Here is a 20,389-nt window from a genome sequence, read left to right as displayed (position 1 = left end):
TGTATTTTATTGTAGGCCTACTGTACTACACGCACACACACACACACACACACACACACACACACACACACACACACACAATGTAACAGGCTTAAGTGGAGCGAGTGAGAGAGAGAGGAGCGCGCACGGGCAGGTGAGAGGGTTTGGAGTTCGGGAGGAATGCAGGACTGCAGCGCGGTGGCGATATCACACAACAAAAAATGTCAGGGAAGAAATGCGTGTCTTTGTGTGTGTGTGTGTGTGTGTGTGTGTGTGTGTGGAGAGAGAGTATGAGAGAGGGAGAGACTGTGTGTGGATGTGTGTGGAGTAGTGTTGCACGGTATACTGGTACCAATGGTAGACCGCAGTAGGCTGCTACCTAAACACCACAGTACATGACATGGTGCCACTACTGTGGGATAAGTTCAAAGTCCAATCAAAGGAGGGTGAGTGTCCATGTGCTGGCCAATAACAGCCATAGTGCTCCGCGGCGCAAGATAACGGCTTACCGGCGACCGAGAAGCCTGGCTCCAGGTGAATAAATTGGCATCATGACTGCCCAGAAATACCTGACCAGCCGAGCCGTGGCGGCACAGAGGTATGTGGAGTGTCAGAGGAGAAACGAGCCGTTCACATTTCTCTCTTTGTGGCAGGTAACGGCCCACAAACCTCACCGCACTGAATGGACTGTTCTTATCAGGGGAGGAGGGTGGCTGGTTGATTTTTATTTTATTTAGGCTATTTATTTATTTTATTTTGATCCCCCCTATGTTAATCACTCATTGATGCTGTTTTTGAAGTATGAATAAGTCAATAAGTAATTTATTCCATTGAAATATCAGTGATGTATTATAGAAAAGTGATTTATTTTTTTATAAATGACAAAAGGCACATCTGCCTCATTTTCGCTGTGGAATCATGATACTACTCAGAACCGTGATACTTTCACTGGTATCGTACCGTGGGTCCCAATTTTGGTACCATGACAACACTAATCTGGAGAGAGTATGAGAGTGGGAGATACTGTGTGGATGTGTGTGTAGAGAGTATGAGAGTGGGAGAGACTGTGTGGATGTGTGTGGAGAGAGTATGAGAGTGGGAGAGACTGTGTGGATGTGTGTGGAGAGAGTGAGAGAGGGAGAGACTGTGGGTGTGGAGGGGGTATGGAGAAAGACAGTATGAGAGGGAGAGACTGTGTTTGTGTGTATCTCTATTCATGGTTATTCATTTGTGTGTGAGATAAATAAATCTGGCTTTGAAAATTGTAAATGTATGGATTTTGATTTTATGTCATTTCGTGTTTGTGTGAGAGAGGGAGTGCGTTTGTAAGCACGCGTTTATGATGTGGCTCTTTGTACTACCACGGTAATTTTTGTGGCTCTTGGTCTCTGACTGGTTGGCCACCCCTGACGTAGATAATTTGGTGCGTGCCCTATATTTAGCTCCGCCAGCTTATTGGCTGGTAACATGGTAACATTAGTGCTGGTAGAGAGAGTTGGGGCTGTTTGTCTCAGCCAGCAGCTAAGTTTAAAAGTATTTTAAGATAAGTGTCAAACTAAGTTAGTCTACATACAGACAGCTGTCATTTGAGCTTATTACAGTAGTAACAATTCGCTAACAGCCGAACTAGCGTGCTGTCCTTGTGTAAGACATAACATTAGTGATAGTGGATGAGAGACTGTGGACGGAGCATACTGAATATCGCTGTCTACATGTCTACATGTCTACATGTTTTTAAAGATTATTTTTTTGGGCTTTTGCCTTTAATGTACAGGACAGAGTGAAGCGGGGTGAGAGAGTGAGCGGGGGGTGACATGCAGCAAATGGTTGCAAGCCAGAGTCAAGCCTGCGACCGCTGTGGCGAGGCATCGCCTCTGTACGTGGGGCGCCAGCACTATCCACTATGCTACTGACGCCCCATTTTTACATGTTCATGCATGCTGAAAACATGTATTGATAAAGTATTGGCTTCTTACTCGCCAAAGGTTAATGTCACAGTAACAACTGTACTAACAAGGTTTTTCAAAATCCTGGGTAAATGATAAAAGTTCCTGTGGTGGAAAACCGGCACAGGTGATCAGTGGACTTAGAATACTCTAGGTCAGCTTGTACCCTCTTTTATTAAAGAGAAAAAATAAGAGCAGTGATTATCAATAACTTTTCATTGAAACCAAAACATGATAAATGGCCTTAAGTTCTACTCAGACAAGACAAACTGATGTAGCATATAGCAGGCATTTAACCACTCCAAGGCAATTTGTCTCTGTGAAAGCTCCCTGTTAGCACCAGTGTTATGATGCCACAATGTTACCATGATGGCTCTTTTATCTCTTTGCTAGTCTCCAGTGAGCCTATGAGTTTCCTAGTTTTTGGTTGGCCTGGATATTAATAGCAGCTGACCATGGTAATGACTAGCTTGGGGAGTGATAGGACACGGCTCCAGCAGCTGCTGCTATGGCAGCACTAGTCAGGGATGTTGCTTTAATGAGAAATACTATAAAGACCAAAACTGCTCTTCTTATCTCTATTTCTGTGAGACACTATAGAGCTGGCGAACATCCCTCAGCCCTAACAGAGTGTTGGAAGCGGCCGAGGTCGTAGGTTGTCATTTATTGGCCTATTTAATCTCCGTACATATTTCCTCGCCTGAGGCACAGTGCTGTCCCCAACAGACAGAATCAATAGCAGCTCTACTGCCAAGCCATCCGAGGGCTAACAATAAAACTAGGACAATTACAGTGAGATGGATCAGAGTCTTTAGCAGAAATATATTATTAATATGTTTGGCCCAATGCCAGGCGGCTGAAGGAAGACAGATCAGAGGCAATAAAAAAGCCAGTTAGTTAACTGGTCACCTGAGAGTCAGTCTGCACACATTCCCACATATAGGCTGTAATGTGACAGGGCTTTGTATAGTCTATGGGTGTAAATGCTACCTTAGCAGTCAAAAGGTGGTAGCCACAAAGGGATACTGTACACTAAATGTCACTGGTGTTGCTGTGTATTTTTGTTAACCTCTGTTTAGGCAGACAGCTTAATTAAAAATACATTCGACAGTGACTGGAAAATCAGGAACTATGGGGTCACATTTACAACAATAAGATGCTGTAAATACAGTATGAAAAGCCTAATAATTTCAAGAGGTTTAAGAAAAATACCGTTCATTCGCTCATTTTTTTCCAGATAGCTGGGTTTTTTTTGTCCTCAATCACTGTTACTATCCATAAAACGAGACTTCCTGTGCTGATGTTTCACATTGTGGGGAAATTACCGGTTAATACAGACATAATCAAATTACTTAGGTGCAGACATTTCCAGTCACCTCTCTGTCAGCTCTGCTAAATTAATGCAAAATGTAGGCTCTTATGTGTATTTTACAAGTGTTGGTGGTGCTTTTTATGCTTGGCTTTGGACAGTGGTGACGTGTAGTCACTCATCAGAATGAAGAAATTAACTCACCAGTCTATAAACTGTCCTCCTGCTGACTTCTTTTTCTTCCTTTTTTTGTGTGAAAAAAAATTGGAATGATGGAATCTGACTTTGAAGAGAGCCCTGAAAAGTTTCACTTTGGGTTCAGTTTTAAATAATAAGGTCTGAGAAAAAATGCATGTCTTTGAGAGGCAAATTTGCAAATCCTAGGACAGTGAAAGAAGAATGACCTGCCCTACTCTCCTTGGCTAGTACCCTTTTCTTTTGTTGCTTTGAATGGTTAGGTTAAGGCAAGAGGAGTGGGATTGGTTAGGGTTGAGGTAAGAATGTCAGGGTAAGCTAATCCCAGACAGAGCAAGACAAAGTAAAGTGGGCCATTCTTTTGCTATTCTAGGATTCACAAAATTGTGTTTGGGCAGTAGGCCCACTGAATGACTGGATAAATGAAACTTAGAATACAGTCCACAAGTTGTGTGAGAGTTTGTAACCTGATGTTTTGATATAGTTTTGCTGTTGTTAACATGGTCCCTAATTAATCAGTCAGTCAATCAATATGTTTGCTGTTTTCCGTGGAGGCATGGATTCAGAGTAACACGGTACAAATGGTCATTTTGTAGTATTCCTTTAATGTAAAACTTGCAGTTTGTTGAATTTACAGTTGCTCAGCACCTGACAAAAAATAGCAGAGGAGACCATTTGAAAGTAAGCAGCAGTAATGTTCCATTGATAACCCTCCACATAGTGTGACATAATGGCATTTGTTTTTGCTGTAGCTGTGTACGTAACATAGCTCTAATGTGTTGATGATACCATCAAGTATGTTTAACGCTGGGCGTGAGGCCAGAAAAATCATGTTGTGACAGTGTGATTTAACATGTAGGCTCAGGAATCTCAAAGTTTCCATGTGCCCCACTAATAGATCTAAAGTGCACCACATTTTTGAGATTGAGCAATTTACATGGGCAGCCTAGTGCATTTTATTGTCACTCAGAGAGCCAGTGGCCCTTTGGTTTAGTTTTAACGGCTCTGAATAGAGCATGGTAGTTTTAAAGCACAGAGCACTTTTTCTTTTTAATATTCAAACAAATGAACCCTTCAGGCCAACCAAACTGTCGGCTGTTACCCCCCAGTCCTGGGAGCTCTACTGCTCTATGTCCATGGACCACCTATAATAATATAATTAACATTTGAAGTTAAAGGCGCCGTATGTAAGAATGTGGCCAAAACGGTCGGTTACTGCACTCAAATTCAAAATACTGCCGCGAGTCGTGTCCGCCCCCCCTCCCCTACAGATTCGAGGCTGCTGGACAGCGGCATGCTGGAGACTGACAGCAAAAATTGAAGTCCTGCGTATCTGTTGCGGAGGGCTCCGGAGTGCCGCAGCTGAGACGGAGCCGGAACACAGCACAGCCGCAGCCAGTTGAAACACACACATTGACTAGAATTGAATCCTATCGACTCCGAAATTGGGGGTGACTTGTTTGCCCACGGGCGGCTGCCGTGGCAGGGCCGCGTTGCCGTGTCCTTGATCTTCGGTTTTCCAGCGGACAGTTCGAGCAAGTCCGGCTTCTCTGCTGCTGCCGGGATACAGCGGAGGAGGAGCCAGCCGCTAATGCTATGTACAGGAACACTGCTAATGCTGCTTGCCGTGCTGCTAACGTTTGTTTCTCAAAAAAATCAGTCGGGTCGATGACCCACCTGCACATGGGCTACAATGTATGATCGAAAATGAATAACAGTTGAAAGTATTCGAAATGCTATGATTCTAGTTAGCCAACTTTGACTAAAGTTTACCTGTCGAGGAGAAGAGTAGCCACTTCGACATCCGATTTCAATTCTTCTCCACTTTCAACCGTCTCCAACGTTCAAAAGCATCTCCTATATAGACCCTCGCTTTGCCTCGAGTTTTGTCTTGGCGTTTTTGGGAATCATAACGAGGTCGTTTGGGTTTAGTCGCACTGTCAGCCATTGTAGCTCAGTTGTAACTGTAACTGATGCTGAGACTCTACTGACTGCGTGACTGGTAGACGGCGGTGGGTGGCGCAACAGGCCAAAACACAAATTCAAAATATAAACATGATTTGCAGACCGTAAATNACATATAGCTCCTTTAAGTACTATACAGTTCTGCTTATGATATATGTTGTAAATGGTCATGGAAATTTTATTATGTTTTTGTTTTTTTTTACATTTTGTACATAAATATGTATGGGAACCCTGTTAAACTGAGTGAGTCAGAGCAGCAGTGGTGAGTATGACATGACTCTGTTGTTGTATTGATGAGGTTAGTGCTCTGGATTTGAATTTACCATGTGAGCCATTATAGTACAGGTAATGTTTTTTATTTAACCAGGAATTTCTCAGCTTCCCACACTTTTTTTCTATTTCTTTGGCTATTATTTGATCATTTTTCTATACCCATTTCAGTCTCTTTTTAAGCGTTTTAATTTGCACTGCCTGAAATTCAGGGACATAACACTGAGGGCAGCAGCTTTACTTTTCAGAATGGAGCTTTTTCCCCTTCAGCTGTTACAGTTGGTGTTTTATCTAAAGTCATGCCAGTAATGTGCTCTCAATGCCCAGCCACCAAATCTGGATGAGTGAATGTGTTAATTTGATAAGTTGTTAAAGCCTGTTTTTTTTTTTTTTTCTTTTTGAGATTTTTTTTCCTCTTCACAACCCCTAACCAAAACCATTTATAGCCTGAATGATACCATTTATTATTAGAACTTATTCAGGACCGTATGGAAGGAAGCTCCAGCTCAAACTAACTCACTGAGTCCTCAGACCAAAGCTCAGCTCTTCCTTTCAGCATAATTCTCTCCCTCTTTGTGTCTCTTTCTTTTTCTGCCTTTATATCTCTCTATCTCTGTCTCTTTCATTTCTTCCCCTATCTGCGTCTGCAGCCTTTGTCTTGAGCTGTGTCTTCCCCCAGCGACCTCTCTATGGTGATGTATCAGTGAGCAGTCTCCACTCTGGAGGGGAGGCTTTCTTCTCCTGTCTGACCGGCTACCAGCTGCAAGGCCTCAGCATGCTGACCTGCCGCAATGCTAGCACCCCCTACTGGAGTGGCAAGGAACCCCACTGCTTAGGTAAGGTCACCCGAACCAAAACACCAGAATTACAGCACAATCAAATCTTATTGTCAAGATCCACAGCCCAAAGATAGAGAGGACAGCAACCGAACCTATAAATACTATTTTCAATAGTCCACTTAGTTTATTAATTTCATTGTTTTCTAATTGAATTGAATTCACTTTAATTCACTTCACTTCATTTATAAAGCCCAGTACCACAATACCACAATTTGTCTCAGAGGGCTTTACAGCTCACAATTATCTGTCATCATTTAAAGACTGAGGACTTGAAAAATGCACATATGTTCCAGCTTCTCTACTCTGATGTAATATTTTTTATATTTACTTAATGAATGTATGAATCAGTGTTTTAATGCTGTTATCAAATTAGGGAAGAAGTAACAAATAATTCATAAAACTACAAAAAGGTTGCATTATAGTTGTGACTGTGTGACTGCATTTAAATGTATTCTCTTTAAAGATTAAACCATTTACAATTTACATAGTACATATGTTATATTTATTGTGAGATTTGCTAATTTGCAACAATATTTTCAATAAAAACAGAAAATACTGTTAAAATACTGTTGATATTAATATCAACATTAATATTGTTAGTATAAGATTACACATAATAATGATAATACAGATATGACTTAATGTAAGTGATAGATACACTGTATTTATTAACAGAAATGTATAGATAAAACCAATATATTTCTTGACAATATTAGCACTATCATATGGAAGCCAAGAACAACCGTGCTTACAATTATTCTTTTCATTGCCATTATCTCAAGATCACAAGTTAATTATTTTGTTATCTTGGTAAAATGAGCTTTGTTATCTCTCGATAAAGAGATAATCATGAAAAAGTGATTTCCTTCTGGTAATGTTTATCAGAGACCAGGAGTGTCATGCCAGCATGCATAGACATCCTGTTAACTTAAGCTACTGATTTAAGTTGAAAATGTCAGATCAAGGAGTACCTATATGGATCAACACTCGTGTTCTTTGGTGCGCCTTAGTCCTGTTAGGGACCTTTCTTTTACACTGGTGACTTGCCGCCTGAAGGCAGCAGGTATCTGTTCCATCTGCATTCTCTGACTGGAGTGATGTTGTGCTCTGCCAAGCACTGGTAGCAGAACATGGGGGACGATGAGACTCTTTGGCCCACTACTTTGAGGTGTTATGGTAATAAAGTAGTAAAGTTGTATCCTCATGTGCACACAGAGTCTCTGTGACAAGAGGACACCACAGGTTCAGTTATGGTGAACCAAGCAATGACCAGATCCCAGTCTGGTGCGCCCTGCCAAGTGTGTCGGGAGTGTGCCAAACATGCTTTTGGTAATGCTATGGTCAGGATCACTTGGCACACCTGTAGTGAAATTGGGCACGGGGTGGAGTCAGAAAGAACACAGTGTTATAGGTGGGTGCGTTAGATGCTGTGGCAATCATGGCTCTTCACATTCGCTTATGTCCCCATCATGATACACCAACAGTTTCCTCAGAGGAAACGTACACTTGACTCTTTGAACCTGAACCTATCTCAAGCACATCACATTTGTTCATCACAGACACACATCTAGCTGTATTTTTATTTCAAAATGTAGAACTTTAGCCAACATGTTTGCCAGCCATATTAAAAAAAAAAAAAGATGATGTATACAGCCTTTATCCCAGTTACCTGGTGTTTAGGATAGAGACAGCAGGTGACAGACTGGCAGGAACAGAAAGTCCAGAGGGAGTATTAAGCGAAGCGAGAAATTTTAAGGGAGTTACATCAGAGCTATGTGACCTGTTCTCAATGCTTCTGTCTCTAACATGCCTATTATGTGCATTTGAATAATTAGCCTAATCAAAATAACACATTTGATTGTCATATAAGCACAGGGTGATCAATGAGCGTGTTTATGATGATGTAATGCTATTGCTAACTACGCTAATAATGTTTATGCTAAGGCTTGCAACAAGATGGAAATATGTGATTATTTTACAAGAGAATGATTCTGGTTGCACAAGATGTAATCAGCATATCTGCCGTGTGTAGTGAACAACATCACTCCAGTTAAAGACTGCAGATGAAACAGATACCTGCTGCTTTCAGATGACTGTGAAGAGAGTCACCAAAGTTAAGGTGAGGACCTCAGTATAGCACTTGTCGTGGAAATTCTCTGCTGCTGGTGAATAATAAAATAGAGACTTCTGCCGGCCGACAAGGTTTTTATTTTCTTTGCAAAGAAAAGGTCAATCAGCACATGAGCGGTCAGAATGAAGAAAGACCCAGAGCACGGGGAAGCTTAAACATTTATACCTGATGACCGCCTCTTACGGTGTGTTTCACACCCTTCTGTCTGCGGCAGGGAGCGGCGCCCCTACCCATTGTTTTCACATTCTTTCGTCTGCTGCAAGTATTGGCTCCGACCCCCTAGGGTGTGTTTCACACCTGGCGTATCCTGCAGGATTTTGTATCTAGGTGGGAGGTTAAGAGGTCTAGACATTTGAAGTATTTGAAAACACAAAGAATACACAAATAAAATAAAATGAAATTACAATTACAATTCCCCCCTTTTGATTATTGATTAATCACTAAAACAAAAAAAGAAAAGAAAGGAAAAAATATATATGTAGTTACAACTTAATTATCCGACACATTAATTCACATGGATTTTAAAATGTATCATCATGGCAGTTGTTTAGAAGAAAAGAGAGGGTAAAAAAAAGGAAGGAAAAGAAAGAGAAAAAAAAATAATAATAATGATAAACAAAAAATATGTATATGTATACAAAAAAAAGGAAAACATTATTTACGAAATGTCATCATCAGAGTCAGAGTCTGAGCTGGGGTAATGATGGGGATCAGGAATGTGAAATGAGGCTGAATTTTGATTGGCATTGTTAACGTTCATAATATGTGTGAATTTGACCTGATTGCCAAATTCCGGGGTGGAACAGTACAGCTGAATGTTGCACTTTGTCCTTCTGTCAGAGTGACAGTCTTGGCAGGTTTGTAGGTGTAGGCCTCTGTCAGCATAGCCAAACATGATAGGGTCAGGATCAGGTGGTACATGGTGTAGTCTGGTGGGAAAAGGTTTGCGTTGTTAGTCCAGCACGTCTGGTTGGTGTCTGTTGAATTCACGGAGTTATTCCTCATGCCGTCCTCTGTTGCACTCGTCCGTCCTCGCGTTGTCCTTCCTCGCGTTGTCCGTCCTTGCGTTGTCCGTCCTCACGTTGTCCGTCCTCGCGTCGACAGCTGAGCTCCTCAGTTGGCTCAGAGATCTTCCTGAAGTGGCTGGCGTGAATCCACGTTGCTCTCTCAGCGATCTTCACAGCAGTATGCGTTGTCAGGAACATCTGGAATGGACCTCGCCAGCGTTTGGAGTGCCAGTGTTTCCTTCTTAGGTCCTTTATCACCACCCAGTCGCCAGGTTGCAAATCATGGAGTGATGTGGAAGCTGGTGGTGGAGGGGCTGATTTCACCTGCTGAGAGATTTGAGAGAGAGTGGAAGATAAGTTTTTGCAATATTGTAACATGTCATCCTCACATAGGCCAGTGGAGGGGAGTGGCCTGGTTACAGGCTCCACTCCTAGGGATGGAGGTCTGCCAAAAAGACTTTCAAAGGGACTTGTGTTCACTCTGGACCTTTTTCTCATTCTCAAATGCATTAGAACAATAGCCAGAGCTTTTGTCCATGGCAGTCCCGTTTCCTCACAACACTTGGCCAATTTTGATTTCAGAGTGCCATTTTCTCGTTCGACAGCACCTCCACTGGCAGGGTGGTATGCACAATGTTGTTTGAGGTCAATGGCAAGAAATTCACTGATTTGGGTTATTGCAGAATTGACAGTGTGAGCCATTATTGCTGCTCAGTTTAGTTGGTATTCAAATGTCTGTCTGGTGGTGGGTGAGCGGCGTGTGTGATTGTTTTGGTTTTACCTGCGTTATGGCACAAACCATACATGATTGACAGAACTTCTGCGCATGAACTGAAAACCCTTTGGTGAACCAGTGTTGAGTTATGGCATCCAACATCCCCCCTTTTCACACATGGTCCAATCCATGTGTCAGTTTTGCAAAGTGAGGAAAGAAATGTTTGGGCAGGCAAGGTTTGTCATCGGGTCCCCGCCACACTGCTTCTTCCTGTGTGGCACCGCAGCGTCTCCACAACGTCTTTTCTTGTGGTGTGGCAAAGGACTGTATTGCTGTAAGGGAGCTGGGAATAGAGACTGGAGTTGAAACAAACAAGGGATCAAGGATAGTGGGTTGGAGTGCAGCTCTTTTTGCAGCGGCATCACCTCTTGCTTTTCCTAGAGAGACAGAATCTGAGTTGTTAGTATGAGCAAGGCATTTACAAACAGCAATTGAGTTTGGGAGCAAAATGGAACAAAGGTATGCGCATTGGAGAGTCATCACAGGGAACAATTACTCCTGCTGCTTTAAGAGACTCAAAGGCTGGTGTTATGCCGCCGATGGCTTCTTGTTTAAGTGGATATTGAGCCTTGCAAGGTCTAAAGTTTGATTTTGGAGTGATTACAACAGGTTCACAGGCTTTGATGAGGCCAACATCATACTTACCGACAGCCCACAGTGTCTTAGGGACCTCCTGTAGGGCTGTAATAGCTGTAGGTTGTTCTTCGGACAAAAAAGAAAAAGATTTAGAAGTGCTTTTAGGTACCAGCTGGATTTTTCTTTGAGTGTGCACAACAAATGTTAAAGTTTTAGAGTAGCACTGCAGTGTTGGTGAAAATAAAATAGATCGATCAGATGTTTTTTGCCAATCGGCTGTGCGCTGACATGATTTTATAAATGGGCCCAAATCTTCCCAGTTATCTGTGTGTTTTGCAAATGTAAGGTGTGGGACAGAATGGTCCATGGTGTACATGTCACATTGAGCTGGTGTGAGAGAGACTGATATAGCACATTTGTGTCGTGTCCAATAAATGTGTGTCAGTGTGAGTTTGTCAAATTTCTCCCTCAACCAGCCTTCCTGATATGGCTCATCAGGTCCTGGTGACACATGAGAGGTGCAATGCAGGTCCTCTGGTGTCATGAAATCTGTTGAAGCTGGTAAAACTGTTTTCCTAGCTTCTGTAACAAGCTCAGAAGTTGTTGATGGTTGCAATTTCCACTGATATGCATATCTCAGGTTTGGGCTGTGGTGGACAGAGATCAAACAAATGCCTAATTTGCACATCAGGTTAATGGGACAGACTTCAGAGAGCAAGAATGCATGTTTGAAGCTTGTATTTGACTCATCCGCACATTTGAGTGGGACAGTAATGTTTTCTCTAATTGTTTGACCTGATGAACCAACAGAGTACACATAATCTCCACTTAATTTTGTTTTTTTAGTGAATTCTAAAGCTTTTATCACAGAATGTGTGGCTCCTGAGTCAACTAAGAATACAACATTTTGTTCTGTTATGGTCAATGTATGTTGCAGAAACTTCTTGAAATGATCAGATGTGTACTGAACATACAGTATGTTAGAGCAATTGCATATCTATTGTCTGAACTCTCAATAGCTTGTGTATTAATCTGCTCAGTATGTGTGTGTGTGTGTGTGTGTGTGTGTGTGTGTGTGTGTGGTGCAGTACCTTCTTCTGGCCCCACAAGTTGGTTTGGCTTGTCAGCAGGAGTCCATCTCTCTCCGACAGCCCGTAACCATTTTCAGTCCGACTTGTCTACTGAGGTTGATGAGGTATTTCTGTGGCAATCACGTCTCCAATGTCCACGTTGGCCACAGAGGAAACAGACATCACTTGGATCAATTACACACTAAAGCCCCTTTTCCACCAAGCAGTCTGGTACAGTACAGTTCGGTTTAGTACACATTTTTTTCCATTTCCACTGTGAAAAATTCTGGATGGTATCAATGGAATTGCTCCTTACCGTCCCCATTTTTTGTCATCCCTCTGTTGGGGTACCTAGCACACAAATCTGGTACTAAAAGGTGGAGCTACAAACACTGCAGTCCATTGACTGGTCAAAAGAGGATGGTCACTCTTGCTCAGGGCTGAGTTGTGGCTGAGGTTGTGGCTGTGGCAGAGGTGTCTGCCACAGATACGGCCGGCATAAACGACCTAAAACAAGAAAAGTCGAAACTTCTAAAGAAAGACTTCATCCACCTGTTGGACCGCCTGCTTGACACTGGGAAGCAGCTAATTGTTTCCGGCCCGTTTCCCCCACCTCGCTCCGGTGACGTTACCACCAGCCGTCTCCACCAACTCCATTTGTGGCTGAAGGGCTACTGTCTAAGCAGGAATGTTCCCTTTGCTGACAACTTTATCACTTTCCTGGGCAGATCTCTGTTTGGCAGGGATAGTCTGCATCCTAGCTGAGAAGGATCACGGCTCTTCTCAATTATTATTGATCTGACTGTGAAGTCCTGTTGAGCACCCACCTCCGCTTGACTGACAGTTAACAACACATCCAGCTGTATGCACTCACCCTCTTTCTCTCTAGCCTGGTGAAACCATCCTGATCTCGTGAGCTCATATTCGATTTCGTAAACAACCAACATGCCTACTGATTTTGAAACTGCTATGGTAAATGTGTTGAACGAACTGGAATGTATATTTTCTTTTAAAGCAGAGCAAATGGCTGCACTGAGAACTTTTATTGAAAAAAAGGATTTTGGTTTGCCATCCTTCCTACGGGGTTTGGTAAAAGTTTAATTTACCAACTGGGTCCGTTGATCGGGAAAAAGATGGGACTCAGTGAAAACCCAGTGGCTATTGTTGTTTCTCCGCTAGTTGCTCTCATGGAGGAGCAGGTCAGGGAAGCGACCAAACTGGGAATCACAGCCATGCAACTCGGAGTCCACAGTGAGGAGGAAATCCACAAAGACGGCAACACTCTTTCCCAGACATCATCACAGCTCATCCCTGGTGCAGCTTGCTGGTCTGTTTACAGTGGCGTTGTGCTAGCCTACGTCACACATTTTGTTTACTCTGATTGGTTTTCCGTCTTTCCAATTGCGTGAAGGGGCACTTTGAGTGACAGCGCCCCCTGCCAGCTTCCAATGGCAGCACCACATTCACTGGCCCTCCTCTCAAAACCTACTAATTGTCAAGGCTCATTGATTTCTGTTATCACTAATCCCAGAACAAATAAAAGGGTCTCTGTTCATAGACCCATCCCAAATTATAACAATCTGATCTGCATTAGGCCCACATTTATTCATCCCAGCTCACCCATGGTCGTCACTTTAAGTGTCTTGATACAAATGACCCTCCTGAATATCAGATCTCTCAAACAAAAGTTTCATTTTAAATGACTTCATCTTAACCCATAACTTTTTTTGACAGAAATCTGGCAAAGAAACAGGGGCCTCATGTACAAAGATTTGCGTGGATTTCCTACAGAAACATGGCATACGCTTAAATCTAGAAAACGTCGTATGCACAAAAACATCCAGATGTATGAATCTGTGCGTACGCATGAATCCAAGCACATTTCCTTTGTACATCCCAATCAACGTGGAATTGAGCGCACATGTTGGAGTACCCGACCCCTCCCTGTCCAAGCCCCTATTTAAATATGCAAATCATATTTAAATTGACCCTGCACCTGAGATTCCCCTCTCTGCACGAGCAGAAAACTAAAACAAAAGAATGAGTAAGACGGGGAAAAAGAAAAACTTCACAGAATGGGAATTGGAGACGCTACTCACTGAAGTGGAGGTGCGCAAAAATGTACTTTATGGCACACTGTCCTCCGGCATCAATACTAAACGCAGGAGGAGTGAGTGGGAGAGTGTGTGTGAGGCTGTCAATGCTGTGGGGTCAGAAAAGCGTACACACGCAGAATTAAAAAAGAAGTGGTCCGACACTAAGGTGGACGTGAAGCGGAGGACGGCTGCCAACCACCAAAGTGTGGCCAAAATCGGCGGGGGGACAGGAGAGGAGGAGCTCACCCTGTTTGAACAGAGAGTCGCCTGGGGTCAATTGAAAGCAGACAATTAATTATGTGAACTGGATTTACAGTTTCCACTTGTTAATTTTACACACCATTTGCATGAATTACTCACTATTGTTGTAAATGAATGCAGAAGTGCGCCGGGGAAAAGGTGAGGCTGATAAAGAAATGTCACACTTGAGTAGTTTACACACCAAAACAATCAGGGGCTTGTTAGAAAGCTCTGAAGCTGTAGGCTAGTTTAACCAGCACAAAACAGCAAGTCACTAACTTTAACCACTGACTAGTACTGATGATGTGAAGACAGGATAATATTTGGGGGCGCACATGTTCAATGCACATCAGGGGGATTAATTTTTAGGACAATTAAACAAATCAATTATTTACTCACCAAGAAGCCACCCATCGCGCGCACAATGCCAGCTTGTAGTCTGTTCCCAACCATGCTGTTACTCAGAATGTAGGCTATGAATTGTGTGTTGAACCAGGCCCCCTCGCCACAATGTTGGTTAATTGCATTTGCGCATCACATATGATCTGTACATTGATCGAATGGAAATGCTTCCTGTTGACATAAACAAATTCATCCTGTGATGTCGCTTTTATAGCAATGTGTGTGCAGTCATCCTGTGATGTCGCTTTTATAGCAATGTGTGTGCAGTCGATAGCTCCGATAACATTAGGAAAACCAGCTCTCGCTGCAAATTGCGCTTTAATGTTGGCCTGTTCAGCTACATATGGGAATTTGATATACCTGGCTGACATGCGGATGATTCCGTCCCACACAGCTGGCATGGCTCGGCTCAGGGTCGACTGGCACAGTCCCGCTTGGTTGGTCAGCTCCCTCTGGAATGCCCCTGTTGCTAGGAACCCCAGTGTGGTCAGCACCTGTATGGATACAGGCAGCGCATGGCTCCTCGCTGTGTCGCGCTGCAAGGCCAACCACAGCTTTGCGCACAGTTCCAGGAGGATTGCCCTCGAGAACCAATGCGGCAAATACTGCTAAAGCAGCCATTGTTGTTAACGGTATTTTCGGCACCACACTTTGCAAATGCTTTTATATCCACTCATCTAATTGCAGACACGTGGGTGTGTTAATTGTNCCCAGTGTGGTCAGCACCTGTATGGATACAGGCAGCCATGGCTCCTTGCTGTGTCGCGCTGCAAGGCCAGCCACAGCTTTGCGCACAGTTCCAGGAGGATTGCCCTCGAGAACCAATGCGGCAAATACTGCTAAAGCAGCCATTGTTGTTAACGGTATTTTCGGCACCACACTTTGCAAATGCTTTTATATCCACTCATCTAATTGCAGACACGTGGGTGTGTTAATTGTTCATCAGTGTTAATTGTTCATGTGTCTCTGATGTGCACATCACTCTGAGGACTCATTGTTTTCACATTTATTTATTATAACAGTTTCCCAGTATCACCTCTAAGTGTCGCCTAAGGATCAACAGCTGTAGAAACATGTGTACGCCAGCCATGAAGTTGGCATGAGGCACCGCACATTTCCACGGTCATTTGACTCTTGATACATCTGAACTTTGTGGTGGAAAAGGACGTACACCACGTTTTTGTGCGTATGCACCCTTTGTACATGAGGCCCCTGGTGAAGTCAATTCCTTCTCTGAATTGTGTCCACCAAATTACAAATTTCTTACCTCACTGCGCACCACTGGCCGGGGAGGGGGTGTTGCTGTGGTTTTTAAATATGTTTTTAACTGTAAACTCCTGTCATCTAATGTGTACACTAGTTTTGAATTGATGTTGTGTAAGATTGAAAGATCCACTCCGGTTCTTTGTGCACTCATATACAGGCCCCCTAAATTCAACCCAAAATTTATAGATGAGTTCTTGCACTTCCTATCCTCAGTGCTCGTTAATTGCGTTAATTGTGATCATGTGCTGATCCTGGGAGACTTTAACAGTCATGTCTGCTGCCCATCTGATGCACTCCCCCGGGACATTCTGAATTTAATTGATTCTTTCAATCTTACCCAGTCAATCATGGAGCCCACCCACATACATTGTCATACTCTGGACCTTATTTTAACATCTGGCATCCCTGTCCCGTCTGCCCAGACCAACAATTCTTGTTTGTCTGATCATTGGCCTATTATGTTCTCCACCTCACTTCCTTGCAAGGCTCCTAAATGTAGTCAACCACACAGCTACTCCAGGTCTATTACTCCTCTCACTATCCATCAGTTCTCTGATGCCTTTTCCTCTGCTCTCCTCTCTGAAGCTTCCCCTGGTGACCTAGGCACAGAAGAGCAAGTAAATAATTGTAATCGCATATGCAGCAATATTCTCAATTCAATTGCCCCTCGTGAAGTTATAACAGGAAAAAACAAAACTCAGCCCTGGTTCAACTCCACAACTCGCTCACTTAGGCAGGAATGCAGAAGAGCAGAGAGGAAATGGAAGAAGGATAAATTACAAGTGTCCTACCAGCATTATTTAATTATCAGAAATGTGTCAAAGCAGAGAGATCAAAATACTTTTCAGATATTATATTCAAACATGTCCACAGACCCAAAGTTTTATTTGACACAATTAACTCAATACTTATACCAGTGTTCACAAAGTCTAATGATGCTACATCAGATACCTGTGAACACTTTGTAACATTTTTCATCAACAAAATTGACAGTATTCATTCCAAGATTGTATCTCCTTCTGTTGATCCTTCAGAGCCACCTTCATGTTCCTCCATTTTAAACAATTTCAACTCAGTTTCTCTCTCCGCTTTGACACACATCATTTCACCTATGAATCCGAGTTCATGTTCCTTGGATATTATCCCCTCTCACCTATTTAAGGAAGTGTTGAACTCTGTTGGGCCCAGTGTTCTCTCAATAATTAATAGCTCTCTAGTGAACGGCTATGTCCAATTATGCTTTAAACATGCCATCATTCATCCTCTCATCAAAAAAGAAAATCTTGATCCATCTGTTCCTGGTAACTACCGTCCAGTGTCAAAGCTCTCATTTTTATCAAAAGTCCTGGAAAAAGTTGTTTTCTCTCAACTCATCTCCTACCTTGACAGTTACAGCATCCTGGATACATTTCAGTCATGTCATTTAGAAAGCATCATAGCACAGAATCCACCCTGTTTAGAGTAAGAAATTACCTACTATTATCCTTAGACTTGGGATGTTATGCCACTCTGATTCTCTTAGATCTTTCAGCAGCATTTGATACTGTGGATCACTCCATTCTCTTGGACCGCTTGGAGCATGTTGTTGACATTCAGGGACTGGCTCTTCAGTGGTTTGCTTCCTACCTCCAAAGCCGCTCAGCCTCTGTCCAAATTGGTAATGTGTACTCCTCCTCTGCTCCCAACTCCTATGGTGTACCCCAAGGCTCCATTTTAGGCCCAATTTTATTTTCACTGTACATGCTTCCATTAGACTCTATACTGAGGAAATACAATATATCTTATCACTGTTATGCAGATGATTTCCAGTTGTACCTCCCAAACCATCACATCCTTGCAGCATTGATTCACTATTACACTGTATTAATGACATAAAATCTTGGATGGCACGAAGCTTTCTCCAGCTGAACCATGACAAAACTGAGGTCCTCATCTTTGGCCTTACAGACATTTCTGCTTCTGTTACCAGCGCTTTTGGTCCTCTGTCTTCACATTTAAAATCTCATGTAAAGAATCTTGGTGTCATCTTTGATTCTGGCTTTAAATTTGATAAACAGATCAACTCAGTTGTCAGCTCAAGCTTCTTCCATCTTAGATCCATTGCAAAACTTAAATCATTTCTGTCCATAAAAGATTTAGAAATTCAGGTTCATGCTTTCATCTCCTCCCGATTAGATTACTGTAATTCCCTCTACACTGGCATCAACCAGTCAGCTCTATCACACTTGTAGCTCGTTCAGAATTCAGCAGCAAGGCTCATTACTGGTACCAGGAGAAGTGATCACATTTCCCCTGTATTGGCCTCGCTTCACTGGTTACCTGTAAAGTATAGGATTTATTTTAAGACTCTTTTATTTGTTTTTAAAGTACTGCATGGACTAGCACCAGATTATATTTCAGAACTCCTCACTCCCTATTCCACCTCTTGTCCCCTCAGATCCACTGACATATCACTGCTTTCCATGACAGAGCTTTTTCAGATGTTGGTCCAATACTGTGGAACAGCCTGCCACAAACAGTTAGATCCTTACCCTTTATAAATACATTCAAAGCCCGGCTAAAAACCATCTCTTTGCCTTGGCTTTTGGTGATTCATCAGGAGAACATTTTGTTTGATATTCATCTTTTTCATCATTCCTGTGGGCTACAGCAACACTAAACCCCTGCGCTTGCCTGAGAAGGACTTGAACATGAAAAAACCTGCTATTTTTAAATATCCCATGGAGACAGACTCTCACTGCAGTTTCTTCCATTTTGTTTTGAAAATGTTGGTGTGCAGTCTCATTCTGTGGACAATAAATGATGTTTAGACTTCCCTCTGTGTCAGCAGAAATGGGGAAGCGAATGCTGGACAGAGCAGTGAGTTACAACAACCCTGCCCACTTTTACTGTAACACTACTGTTTGTGGTGGAAATGCCAAATGGACCTAGCATCTAGGTACCATGTCTGAAGGGTGCTTGACTGTCATGACATGTCAGCTTCATTAAAAGCATAGTGGCAAATTAAAGCAACAATAGATGTAAAAACACACAGACACAATATATCTGTGATCAGTTCCCTTTAACAATTTTTTCAATCTTTTCCTCCTTTCCAATTTCTCATTTTATGTTATGGAAGCGATCAATGGAAGTGCACTTGTCCTTTAAACTCAATAAAAAATAAAAAATAAAGACACCTGGTACATTAGTTACAGGTGAATCAGTTTGTAGAGCAAGTCTGTAGAACAGTTTTGAACAGTTAGAACAAGAGGCTGCACTGCAACGTGCAAATCACACCTTCTCGTGGCTGCCTGTGCTTTCCCTGTCCTCGCGGCTGCAGGTTCGCTCTCTTCATCTACTTCGTCGCCACTGCTGTACACAATTTAAAAACTACAACACCCATAATTCATGTAGGAACTGCTGCAGCCAATGTGCAGCCAGCGGGAGCTGCAGGACTACTCAACCACCGTGATCAGTTTTTAATGTTTTATCAGGCAATAACTACTCCAGACTCTGCTCTAGTGTAATTTTCGGGACAATTAGGGCAGGATTCGGGATTCGGGACTACTGCTTGGGTTTCGGGACTGTCCCGAATTTTTCAGGACGTCTGGTCACCTTATTCCTAGTCCTGGGCTGCCACATCCCTTTATCCCCCTCTTTGTACTTACCTGGAGACATTTCAACAATGAACTACTTCTTATGGCTCTAACTATCGCCAAGAAAATCTACCCTCCCCCAGTCAAAACACTGCATTAGCTACACACTCCATCTGGTCATCTTTCATTAATTTCCTACAATCTTGATCCTGTTGCCCTTCTTGCCTGAGAACCAACCATAACTTAAACACATCTACATCTGTATCAACATTTACTGTAGTTTCACCTAAACCTGCACGCACACACACACACACACACACACACACACACACACACACATGCACATGCACATGTAAGGGAAACCAAAAACATGCAAGGAAGGGGAAAGGGGGGAAAACAAGGGGATATGTTGCGTATGTTTATGGGAGAGTACGGTTGTGTGTATGTATGTATGTATCTATCTATGTCTGATCATATGTAGCACTGTGTTATTATTATTATTATTATTATTATTAGCATCATTATTATTATTATTATTATTAGCATCATTTTTATTATTATTATCATTATTATTATTATTATTATTATTAATTCTATTTATTTATTTTTATTTTTTTCTTTCTTTCCCCTCAAATCTGAATCGAGCACCCATTCCATTTCAGTCTATGTTGAATTGTATGTCTTGGAGAAATATTATTGATGAAAGTTTAATATTTTTTGTTTTGTTTTTGTTACTTAAATGTATTTC

General features: G+C 42.4%; 1 protein-coding gene across 1 annotated transcript in view; it reads left to right on the top strand.

The window, feature by feature from the left end:
* The window catches only part of LOC126397119 (seizure protein 6 homolog), a 475,464-nt gene that overhangs the window by 325,063 nt on the left and 130,012 nt on the right, over positions 1 to 20,389 (top strand). Inside the window, exon 5 of the mRNA XM_050055639.1 lies at positions 6,315 to 6,500. Coding sequence (XP_049911596.1) covers positions 6,315 to 6,500 — 186 coding nt within the window. The remainder of the gene's footprint in view (positions 1 to 6,314; positions 6,501 to 20,389) is intronic.

The sequence above is a fragment of the Epinephelus moara genome, chromosome 2, assembly GCF_006386435.1.
Source record: "Epinephelus moara isolate mb chromosome 2, YSFRI_EMoa_1.0, whole genome shotgun sequence".
Classification (NCBI taxonomy): domain Eukaryota; kingdom Metazoa; phylum Chordata; class Actinopteri; order Perciformes; family Serranidae; genus Epinephelus; species Epinephelus moara.
This window is presented reverse-complemented; position numbering and strand designations above follow the sequence as displayed.